Source organism: Giraffa tippelskirchi, chromosome 10, assembly GCF_054371585.1.
Source record: "Giraffa tippelskirchi isolate mGirTip1 chromosome 10, T2T-mGirTip1v1.2.pri, whole genome shotgun sequence".
NCBI lineage: Eukaryota > Metazoa > Chordata > Mammalia > Artiodactyla > Giraffidae > Giraffa > Giraffa tippelskirchi.
The window spans coordinates 55,081,612-55,093,665 of record NC_137284.1 but is presented as its reverse complement, the minus strand read 5'-3'; the positions used below and the strand labels follow the sequence as shown (position 1 = coordinate 55,093,665).

General features: G+C 45.0%; 1 protein-coding gene across 1 annotated transcript in view; it reads left to right on the top strand.

The window, feature by feature from the left end:
• The window catches only part of ABCA13 (ATP binding cassette subfamily A member 13), a 413,377-nt gene that overhangs the window by 284,714 nt on the left and 116,609 nt on the right, over positions 1-12,054 (top strand). The window contains exons 55-56 of the mRNA XM_081536362.1: positions 3,096-3,252; positions 7,345-7,598. Coding sequence (XP_081392488.1) covers positions 3,096-3,252; positions 7,345-7,598 — 411 coding nt within the window. The remainder of the gene's footprint in view (positions 1-3,095; positions 3,253-7,344; positions 7,599-12,054) is intronic.

Here is a 12,054-nt window from a genome sequence, read left to right as displayed (position 1 = left end):
GCTATGCCCTCCTACAGGGGATCTTCTGACCCAGGGATTGAACCCACATCTCCTGCATCTCCTGCATTGGCAGGCAGATTCTTTACTACTGAGCCACTCAGAGGAAGCCTGCTGAGAGGCACGCAGGCTCTTAATTCCCTGATGAGGGATGGGACCCGTGCACCCTGAGTGGAATCGCAGAGTTCTAACCACTGGTCGGCCAGGAAGTCCCTGAATCAGTAGTTTTAAGTTGTTGGGGAAGGAATGTTGGCTCATTCTTGGAAGGAATTTCATAGCAACTACAGCTGCCTCCCACAGCTGGCTCACAGACTGCTGCTGCTCCTTGTGTTTCAGTTACAAATCTGCTCTGACTGCTGCTGTCTCGTGTGCTCATCCAGACAGCCGCATAGCCACCGGGTAGGACTTGCTTTATGTTCCGGGGGACAGAGAAAGATAGAGAGTGGCCGTGGGGGGCTGAACATGAGGCAGGGAGCTGGCTGCTCTCTGTATTTCAGATAGAGACCATGGAGTCATGACCTCTTTGGTAATTAATTTAGTTTATTTTAAAATTAATTTTTATTGGAGTATAGTTGATTTATAACGTTGTGTTAGCTTTAGATGTACAGCACAGTGAATAAGTTATGCATGTGAAGCTCCAACATTTTGGCCACCTGATGTGAAGAGACAACTCATTGGAAAAGACCCTGATGCTGGGAAAGATTGAAGGCAGGAGTAGAAGGGGGTGACAGAGGACGAGATGGTTGGATGGCATCACTGACTCAATGGACATGAGTTTGAGCAACTTCTGGGAGATAGTGCAGGACAGGGAAGCCTGGCATGCTGCAGTCCATGGGGCTGAAAAGAGTCAGACACGACTTAGCAACTGAACAACAACAAATGTGTGTGTGTGTGTGTGTGTATACATATATATATATATATATATATATTTCCACCCTTTTTAATATTCTTTTCCCATATAGATGATTACAGAGCATCAAGTTGAGTTCCTTGTGCTATACAGTAGGTCCTTATTAGTTATCTATTTTATACATAGTAGTAGTAGTAGTGTCTATGGGGTCGCACAGAATCGGACACGACTGACGCGACTTAGCAGCAGCAGCAGCAGTGTGAATTTAGTTCAGTGATCATTAATCATTGAACTATTTGATGCAACAGCTAATTAAGAGCAGTTGCATTAAAGCGCTCACCTCCCCCTTGTGTGCCCCAAAATCATTTTCTTCATGCCTGAATTGTGAGGCAGACTGTTGACAGAAGTTTCTAACATACTGTATGATTTTATGTTTAATATTAAACACATATAATATTACTATTTTCTGAAATACAAGGATGTATTTTTGATCCAGGGGCAAATACCATAGGTTTCATGTGGATAAGGAATTACACTCAAATCAAAAACTATTTCAAGGGCCTACTGAGCCAGGGAATGGGATTTCAGAGTTAAATGGTAGCTCTATTTTTAGTTTTTAAAGGAACCTCCATACTATTCTCCATAGTGGCTGTACCACTTTAGAATGGAATATTACTCAGCCATTAAAAAGAATGAAATAATGCTAAAATTGCAGCAACATGGATGGACATAGAGATTGTTCTGAATGGAGTAAGTCAGACAGAGGAGAAATATCGTATGACATTCCTTATATGCAGAATCTAAAAAGAAATGATACAAATGAACTCACAAAACAGAAACAAACTCACAGACTTAGAGAACAAGCTCATGGTTGCCAAGGGGAAGGATAGAGGGAAGGGATAGTTAGGGAATTTGGGATTGGCATGTACACACTGCTTGGCTTACTAGGTGGCGCTAGTCATAAATAACCTGCCTGCCAAAGCAGAAGACTCAAGAGATTTGGGTTCGATCCCTGGGTCAGGAAGATCCCCTGGAGGAGGATCCAGTATTCTTGCAGCCACTCCAGTATTCTTGCCTGAAGAATCCCATGGACAGAGGTTCCTGGTGGGCTACAGTCCATGGGGTCATAGTTGGACACGACTGAAATGACTGAGCACGCACATACACACTGATATATTTAAAGTAGATAACCAACAAGGACCTACTATATAGCATAGGGAACTCTGCTCAGTGCTATGTAGCAGCCTGGATGGGAGGGGAGCCTGGGGGAGAATGGATTCATGTATATGTGTGACTGAGTCCCTTTGCTCCACCTGAAACTATCTTGACATTATTAATCAGATCTGCTGCAATATAAAATAAAAAGTTAAAAAATATTAATAAACATTTTTAAAAAAAGTCAGTGACTTCTCTGCTGGCGTCCATGTTGAGGTACGAGCTTCCTTTGCTTGGTGGGGTAGGTGGGGCAGGGAGGTCACAGGAGGAAGCTGAGGGGAGTCACCTGTGAATAAACCCTGGCTCTGTGCTCTGGAGAAGGAAACATGAAGAGGTGTTTTCCTTTGAGGAACATTGTGGGTGTTTTCTTACAGTGTGAGGCCATCTGAAACCTGTGGGGACCACTTCTAGAATTCACTGTTCACTGCCCAGCTTCAGGGTCACACAGAAATGAGTACCACTTCCAGCTCCTCCTCCTTTCCAGCTGTGGGTCCTCAGTCAGGTGTCTGAGCCGTGTCAGTGCCATGGTGAGATGGGGCCATGGCTCCCACCTATAGGGCTGTAGAAACGGGGAGGTCAGAGCACACACTGGAGGCATAAGGTATGGAGCCCATGAGGGTGCCCCAGAGAGGGAGCTTTCCATTTTCATCTGAGGTCCTCCTTTTGTATAGAGTTTTCCACTTGTGATAGCTTTAATTCTCACTCTGACAAACAGGTGCCATGCCTCTTTGCTGAGAAGCTGAGAGCAAGGGCCGAGGCCAAGCTTGCCTCATGAGGGTGGGGGGAGTGGGCCTTTCTTTGGCTCATGGAACTGCACGCCCAGGCCTGGGTTTGACCTGACCCAGGCTCTGGCCACTGTATTACGGAAAACGTGCTTCGTCTTTAGAAAATACTGCCAGCTTTATTAAGTCGAGTGTGCTTCTGTTCACTGAGGGAGGAAGACTAACCAGCCAACAGCATCTCGTCTGTGATTTGGTCTCTAGAGAAAGAAGAGTTCCAGGACAGGAGCACGACTTTTCACTTTGCTTTTCAGATATGCCACTCTTCCCTGGATGTATCTCATCTCGAGAATCTTCTCCAGCCCGGACGTCGCTTTCATCTCCTACATCTCCTTGAACTTCATCTTCGGCCTCTGTACCATGCTAATGACGGTCATGCCCCGGCTGCTGGCTATCGTCTCCAAGGCTCAGGTCCGTGACTCTCTGCACAGCCTCCCAGGGGCGAGGGGAGGGAGAGAGGGTCAACTCACACCGAGACCGTTCCTTTACAACTGGGCTTCACTGCCGATGTGCTGGTGTCCACTGTCTTTACCACCAGAGAGAAACAGGGACTCTACTTAGCAGAAACATCTGTGCCTTGATACGCAGCAGACCCAGGCTGGCAGCCACAGGGAGAAGATGAGTTGTTTGTGCTCCTGCTTCATGGGTGAAGACTGAGCAGTGTGTTCGCGGCCGCATCGCTGTTTGCAGATAATGACCGACCGATGGTTGGAAGAGTGGCTGTTTGTGTGAAATATGCCCTGTGTGGGCATTGTGGGAACAGGGCTCAGACATTCCTGTCTTTGGGCTCGGATGCTCTGGCATGGGACTGGCCACAGCGCAGACAGTACTGTCAGGCCACAGCGGGTTTGAATTTTCCGGGTGATTCCACCCTCTCCCCTCGGAGCCCTGGGACAGATTTAGATTTGCTGTTCTCAGAGTTTTGGAGCAGAAGGCTTCCCCAAGACTGGACTCCTGGCCCAGGAACATTTATCCTGGAAAGGAGGTGTCTCTCTCCGGGAACCCCTTCCATCAGGCTGTCTGCATCGGGAGGGCCACTTCTGGGCTGTGATTCCAGCAGGCATCAGGGTCCAACAGAACCCAGCAGTGCTGACCACCCCCCAACACCTGCCGACTCTTGTCGGGCCAGGCTCCTCCCTGTGAGGCCTGCTGGGGTCTTGTCCACGGTAACTCATCTTCCATCTTTCTCAGCCTCCCCTGGGCTGCCTGTGGGGATGGACTTCAGAGTCTGCAGCCTCCTCTGCCCCATCTTTCTACACTTTCCCTTCTTGGCTCTGGCCACACCATTCTCTCCCGATACCCCACTATCTGTGTGGGCCCTGTTCCTCACTAGTCCTGGTATTGGATCGACTCAGAGGCTGAGAAAACAGCCCTAGAAAGACCCAGTCCCGAGGACAGGCTGCTGGTCAGTGTCCAGCAAGCTGGAGACTAAGCTCCCTTCCTGTGCCTGGACACACCGGGACATGACTGATTCTCATGGCTTGTGTTCTTTTCCTCAAGTTTGTACAGAAGCAGCGAGCTCTGTAAACATGCATTTTGGATCCAATGGAAGAAACAATTTATTCTAGTGATTGTTTAAGATCTGTTATTGACACTAATCTGTATTAGTGTGTCTAGACTTTAAATAGCAAACTAGCAGAATGATTCATTGACTTTCACTTGAGAGAGTGGTGAAGTTAATGGAGGCAGAACAGAGCTTCCTTGTCCCCATCAGAGCTCAGATATACCATGGATCTCAGTCATGAACTAAATGGGAAGAAAGGCAGATTCAAGGTAGACAGTCCTTGTCCTGGGGACGGGTCACAGACAGAAGAGGAGGAGGGGGCTTCTAGACCCGCAGAGCAAACCAACCCAGAGTCTTGAGATCCTGAGACTGAGGTCAGTGGGATGCTTTGTTCCCTCCTGTTATAAACAGCTTTGTTCACTTGGAGAGAAATCTGCAGGCAGTAAGTTGTTTGTGGAGAAGGCAATGGCACCCCACTCCAGTACTCTTGCCTGGGAAATCCCATGGATGGGGGAGCCTGGTGGGCTGCAGTCCATGGGGTCGCTAAGAGTCGGACACGACTGAGCGACTTCACTTTCACTTTTCCCTTTCATGCACTGGAGAAGGAAATGGCAACCCACTCCAGTATTCTTGCCTGGAGAATCCCAGGGACGGCGGAGCCTGGTGGGCTGCCGTCTATGGGGTCGCACAGAGTTGGACACGACTGACGCGACTTAGCAGCAGCAGTAAGTTGTTTGCAAAAAAGTGAGTCAAGCTCAATTGTTAGCAGATAATAAAAGGCATTTCCTTGCTGTTGCTGAGGTCTTTTTTTTCCTTTGCTCTTTATTTTGATATGCTGTGCTTGAAAAGATCAACGTCATAAATGGGTGATATTCAGATATTCCTCTGTAAGTTCAAGAGGTAACATATTCCTGTGAAATCATGACATAAGATGAGAAGAGGACTAGATTTTCAGACCAGTGCCAAAGACCAGTATAGCTGGTGTTAACCACTATGTAGACAAACAATACTGTTAATATGAGCATTTTACTTTTGACCAAGTCACAGTTTATAAGCAGATATGCACAGAAAAGGCATTTGGGGCTCTAATTCAGGCTGTGGAGCATCTGTCTCTCCCACTGCAGAGGTTCTCTTTTGAGGGATGGGGGATTCAGGTAGGTGAAAAAAATCATAGTTTTTTTTTTTTAATGTTTATTTATTTGGCTGCATTGGGTCTTAGTTGCAGGATGTGGGATCTTGGTTGTGTTGTGTGAATCTTTCATTGTGTGCATGGGCTCTCTAGTTGTGGTGTGCCCACTCAGTAGTTTTGGCTTTTGGAAAAAACTCATAGTTTCAGCAATTTATTTCTCTACTTGATCAGTCTCCACATATTGTGTATCAGACACTTATAAATTGCTGTTCTGTGAATTTGTGTGGCTACACTCAACGTGCGTGGGTTATTTACCAACTTGGTGTTATGAGTTGCAAATAGCTTTGTTCACGTGGGAATAGATACCAGTGTGTGAATTTCTTACAGTCAGATCTGAGTCCTCACCATTAATTAATTATTCCCTGAACTGTCAGATCCTGAGTTAAAAGCTATAATAGTCTCCTGTTTCCATCTTGTTAAAACGGAACTCTTTGAAGTCATATATTATTTGATCCAGGGACATAGTTTTATGAAAAGTGGGATAATAAGCCCCTTTAGGACTGGTAGAAATCTGTAAATAGTGGTAGTTGGTCAAGACTGGAACCAAAGGATCATTAAATGAGCCTTTCCTGTTTTTCTAGTGTCTGCATGCAAAAGACAGTAAACTGTGATATAACAATACATGCCCCTCAAAGTCTTTTTTTGCTTAATTACTTTTATTTTTTAACTTATTCTTTTATTGAAGTATAGTTGAATTGCAATGTTGTGTTAATTACTACTGTACAGCAGTACAGTGACTCAGTCATATGCGTATGTACATTCTTTTCCATTATGGTTGATCACAGGATACTGAATGTAGTTCCCTGCACCACACAGTAGGAGCTGGTTGTTCATTCATTCTTTATATAGTAATAGCTTGCATCTGCTAATCCCAAACTCCCTCTCCATCCCTCCCCCTCCCCCTCCCCTTGGCAACTACAGATCTGTCCTCTGTGTCTGTGAGTCTGTTTCTGTTTCATAGATAAGCTGATTTGTGTCATAGTGTAGATTCCACGTGTCAGTAATACCATATGACATTTGTCTTTCGCTTTCTGACTTACTTCACTTAGTGTGATAACCTCTAGTTGCATCCGTGTTGCTACAAATGGCATTGTTTCATTCCTTTTTATGACTGAGTAATGGTCCACTGTATATATGCACCACATCTTCTTTATCTGATCGTCTGTTGGTGGACATTTAGGTGCTTCCATGTCTTGTCTACTGTAAATAGTGCTGCTGTGAACACAGGGGTGCAGATATCTCTTCAAATTAGATATTCACTGGGTATGTGTCCAGGAGTGGGATTGCTGGATCACATGGTAGCTCTGTTTTTAGCTTTCTCAGGAATCTTCGTACTGTTTTCCATAGTGGCTGCACCAATTTACACTCCCACCCTAACAGTGTAGGAGGGCTCCTTTTTCTCCACACCCTCTCCAGAATTTGTAGGCTTCTTGATGATGGTCATTCTGACTGATGTGAGGTGATATCTCATTGTGGTCTTGTTTGGCATTTTTCTAATACTGAGCAACAATGAGCATCTTTTTATGCCTATTGACCATCTGTATGTCTTTTTCAGAGAAATGTCTCTTTAGGTCTTCTGCTCATTTTTTGATTGGCTTGGCTGATTTTTGGTGTTGACCTAAAAGCCTTTTTTTTGGATTTTCTGTTGTTGTTGAACCACACTAGTAGAGGCAACTCATTGTGAACAGCTATGAGTTTACATTGTAAGGGAAAACTGGACGGTATTGGCTGTGAGATAGATAATTGGTGGTTTTGTATGTCTTCTTTATGAAGAGCTCTTACATTGATTTCTCTTTCTTTCACTGCACAGAATTTACAGAACATCTATGACGTCCTCAAGTGGGTCTTCACTATTTTCCCTCAGTTCTGCCTGGGTCAGGGGCTGATAGAACTCTGTTACAATCAGATCAGGTACGACCTGACCCATAACTTCGGCATCGACTCCTATGTGAGCCCATTTGAGATGAACTTCCTGGGCTGGATCTTCGTGCAGTTGGCTGTGCAAGGCTCAGTCCTTCTTCTCCTGAGGGTGCTGCTACACAGAGACCTCTGGCTGCAACCCAGGTACGTCCCGCAAGGCTCGTCCTTGATGGAACTAGTGTCTGAATAAAGAGGGAGCAGCAAGTCCATCCTGGAGGTTGTGGGACAAGAAACGTTCCGAATAGTGTCATACCCACATCTCATAGTTAGGAGTTTGTAGTTTTTGTTTGCTTTGTTTTTGTTTGTTTTTTCCTTTTATTGGTGAGTTACTGACATTAGGAAGGGGAATGCCAAAAGAAAAGGTGTCAACCTGTGAGATAATCGACCCAATTATTTAGTCACCTTAATGAATTTTCCTATTTAAAATTGCTCAGTTTTCCTCTTACTCTGATTGTAGCACCTAGGGTGAATTCAGTTGATCCCATAACATACTGTGGACTTCCCTGGTGGCTCAGATGGTAAAGAATCTGCCCACAATGCAGGAAACCCTGATTCAATCCCAGGGTTAGGAAGATCCTCTGGAGAAGGAAATGGCAACCTGCTCCAGTATTCTTGCCTGGGAAATCCCATGGACAGAGGAGCCTGGTGGGCTACAGTCCATGGGGTCTCAAAGAGTTGGACATGATTTAGTGACTAACACTTTCACTTTCATAACATAATATCATTTTGTGGCAAAATAGCATCAACTCCTAAAAGCAGGTGTGTATAGAAAATCAGTGCTGATAACCACTTGCCCTTTGCCAGATCGTCTTGTTATTAGTGCTAAAAATATTTTATTTAATTAGTATTATTCAATAATGATGCTGATAATGTCCTGCTCTTTGTTAGGTGAGAATGAAAGTCAGTAGCCCAAGGGGTATATGTGTGTATGATGTATGCTGTCCACATGAGTTTGTGTGTGCCCATGTCTACACAAACACATTCCTATACCCACATCTCTATATTCTTAATAGGATCGCAAGTGGTTTTGCAAGGACGTGTGAAATATTGACAGTTAACACATTTTAAATATTAAGCAAGGAGTGTACTTTTTTATGTAGGGTCCACAATGGTATGTCTCTCCCTCTGTAACCCTTGTGGCCTGAACCTGTGGACTTGCTCTAAGAAAGGGATCTTTTATGGAGAAAGTACTAATTAGGACCATATCACAAGAGAAACTGTTAAATATTATAGACACAGTATTGGCACTCCATGATGATTTCCTTATAGAATTTCCCTCCCTCAGTCATTTCATTGACATACTTCCTTTAGAATCTGCTAAAATAGAGAACCATTTGAATACCCATCACAAAGCTCTCTTAAATTGGCCACAATCCCTCTGGAATCTGTAGATTTCCAATACTGGCAGAGTTTGAAACAGAATTCTGAGTGCCTTTCAAATGTAATTGGTCCTGTATTCAGCCCTCCATAGTTTAATCTATTTTAAAACCTATTTTGTAGAACCCCCTTCAGCAGATTTCAGGGTATTCAATCGTCCTGCAGCATCAAAAGATTTTTCTGTAAAGACTTTGGGTGTTACCTTTACGTGGAACCCCGTGGACTGCAGCATGCCAGGCTTCTCTGTCCATCACCAACTCCTGGAGCTTGTTCAAACTCATGTCCATCAAGTCATTTGATGCCATCAAACCATCTTATCCTCTGTCGTCCCCTTCTCCTCCTGCCTTCAATCTTTCCCAGCATCAGGGAATTTTCAGATGAGTCAGCTCTTCACATCAGGTGGCCAAAGGATTGGAGTTTCACCTTCAGCATCAGTCCTTCCAATGAACACCCAGGACTGATTTCCTTTAGGATGGGCTGGTTGGATCTCCTTGCAGTCCAAGGGACTCTCAAGAGTCTTCTCCAACACTACAGTTCAAAAGTATCAATTCTTCTGCGCTCAGGTTTCTTTATGGTCCAGCTCTCACATCTATACATGACAACTGGAAAAACCATAGATTTGACTAGACGAACTTTTGTTGGCAAAGTAATGTCTCTGCTTTTTAATATGCTGTCTAAGTTGGTCATAGCTTTTCTTCCAAGGAGTAAGCGTCTTTTAATTTCATGGCTGTGGTCACCATCTGCAGTGATTTTGGAATGGAAAAGTTTAAGTGAAACCAAATATTAGAATAATGCCCTTGTTATCTGCAGTAAATAGTCAATATTTATTGTTCTTTGTCATTGTGAAGGTTACAGAATCCAGAAATTAGATGTAATTTAGACATTAGTTACCTGTCACTCCATTATGAATGACAATGATCTGATAAAATTAATATGTTTTTAAAATCCAGATCTAACCAGGTCACTAATCATTGCCTGAAAGCTAAGTCCAAGGTTCTCAGCCAGGCCCTTCAAGTCTGGCAGCTCATGCTCAGGGACGCTCCATGTGATGTCCCTTATGTCTCCACCTGTGACATTGGCCCGATCTCCAGTCTGGGCTGGTCCTTTGCCAGGACTGCCTTCCTCATCTCCAGGACCCTCCTTGTAGGTCCTCCTGCCTCTCCGGCCTGGCATGATGTCCTCCCAGTGTTTCTAGTACAGCTTGCATTTACCATCTGGGCCGTCAGTGTTGTTTTAACATGTTTGTATGTTACTCTCCTCTACCTGACTCTATAAATTCCTTGTGCAGGAAATATTTTACACTGTTGTAGTGAATTCCTGAAAGAATAGGAACACCCTACCCTCTGCATCTGGACAGACAGTTCCTGCATCCCCTCCTAAGTGGACTGTCTCCCGCCTGACCTTGGTGCCGGTTCCCCACTGCCCTTCCCCACCTGGCACCTGCTTATAGCCTGCAGTCCCTCTTTCAGCCTGTGTTGTCTGCTCAGACCCAGGACCACATCAGAACCTGAGCTCCAGCCACACACGAATCAGGTTGGGTGGGCTTCGGTCGGGGGTGGGGGTCCCTGTTTGTTGTCTCTCTGGTCTGGAGCCAGTTTCTGCTCTCTATATCCCAGATGCCGGCTGGGTCTGAGCAGCCACATGGCCCAAAGCAGCGTCTCCCTTCCGATACTGGCTGCACTAAATCCCTGCAAGGTCCCACTGCACCAACGCCCGTCAGGCTCCTTCCTCTTGACACATGCCGTTTTCCATGATTGTCAGTTGGAAGATGGCAAGGCAGCTCATTTCTGCGTACAGGAGCATGAACTGCATGTTGTGTTGTGGGGTGGAGGCCAACGAGCAGTGACCTCACTCAGAGCCCCCCACCCACCAGATCCACTTGAGATGAAACCAGTAGACGTGCTAGAGCCCCGAGCCCTGAGAGCAGATGCTCCGGCATGAGACCAGGCAGCAGGCGCAAAGCTGCCTGGGTGATGCTAATGAGGAGATGGTCGGAACTGCTGATGGGTCTTGGAAACAGGAAGGGATAAGGTGACGTGTTGGTGGAGTGAGAGACAAGCTCTAGACGACCAGACAAGCCTGAAGGGCCAAGGAACGCACCCTCACTGGGGGAAGGGTGCCTGACAGTCAAGAAGAAAGTGTCAAATTCAGTGAATCTTGATAAATTGAACACAGCCGTGTTACCTTCTCCCAGTCAGTAGCACCCGAAACTTGGAAGTCCCCTCAGAACCCCCTGTCAGTCAGTCCCTCTGTTTGTTGTTCAGTCCCTAAGTCATGCTTTTGCAACCCCATGGACTGCAGCACACCAGGCTTTCCTGTCCCACTCTATAGACGGATTCATTTTTTATGCTTTTGAACATTATGCATGATACAGGGTGCTCGGGGCTGGCGCACCGGGATGACCCAGAGGGATGACCCAGAGGGATGGGATGGGGAGGGAGGTGGGAGGGTGGTTCTGGAAGGAGAAAACATGTACACCCATGGTGGATTCATGTCAATGTATGGCAAAACAAATACAATATTGTAAAGTTAAAAAATAGATAAACTAATTAAAAAAAATCTGTCATATAACACATACTCTTGCATGTGTAGCTGGATTTTCTCATCATCCGTGTTGTGTGTTGAGAAAATTATATGTTTGTCCAGTGGTGATTTCAGGTATGGAAAAAATAATACAGGGAAAGGGGCTGGGGGCACTGGGGTCTAGCTGTAGATATTTTATTGTATTTTTAATACATTTAAAATTTTAAAATAGCTTAAGACTCATAAGAAATAGCAAAATTAGTCCAGAGAAATTCTATGTCCCCTTTACCAGCTTCTCCCAACAATACTGTGATAATATAATAACACAGTACACTACAATATTACATTGATAAGACCAGGAAATTGACGTGGGTACAGCACTATCTCAGTGATCTGTACTCATTTAGTTACTAAAATATTGGCTTATTACAGTTTGCAGAAATTGAGATTTACTCGAAAGGTAAAATGCACCAGAAAAAAAAGTCATAAAGATTAGAAAGTGAGCTAGCTCAGACTTAGGGAAGATAAATCCGAGGTGAGAGTTAGCTTTGTGCTCATCTGACAGGTGTCGGTCGAGTGCGCCCTGTACATTCCTCTACACAATCCAGTGTGTGCTGTGGAACTGTAGCACTTGGGAACTTTCATGTATAATCTAGTTTCTTAAAGGGCTTGTTTGCTCAAGGGCTTCCCTGATGACTCA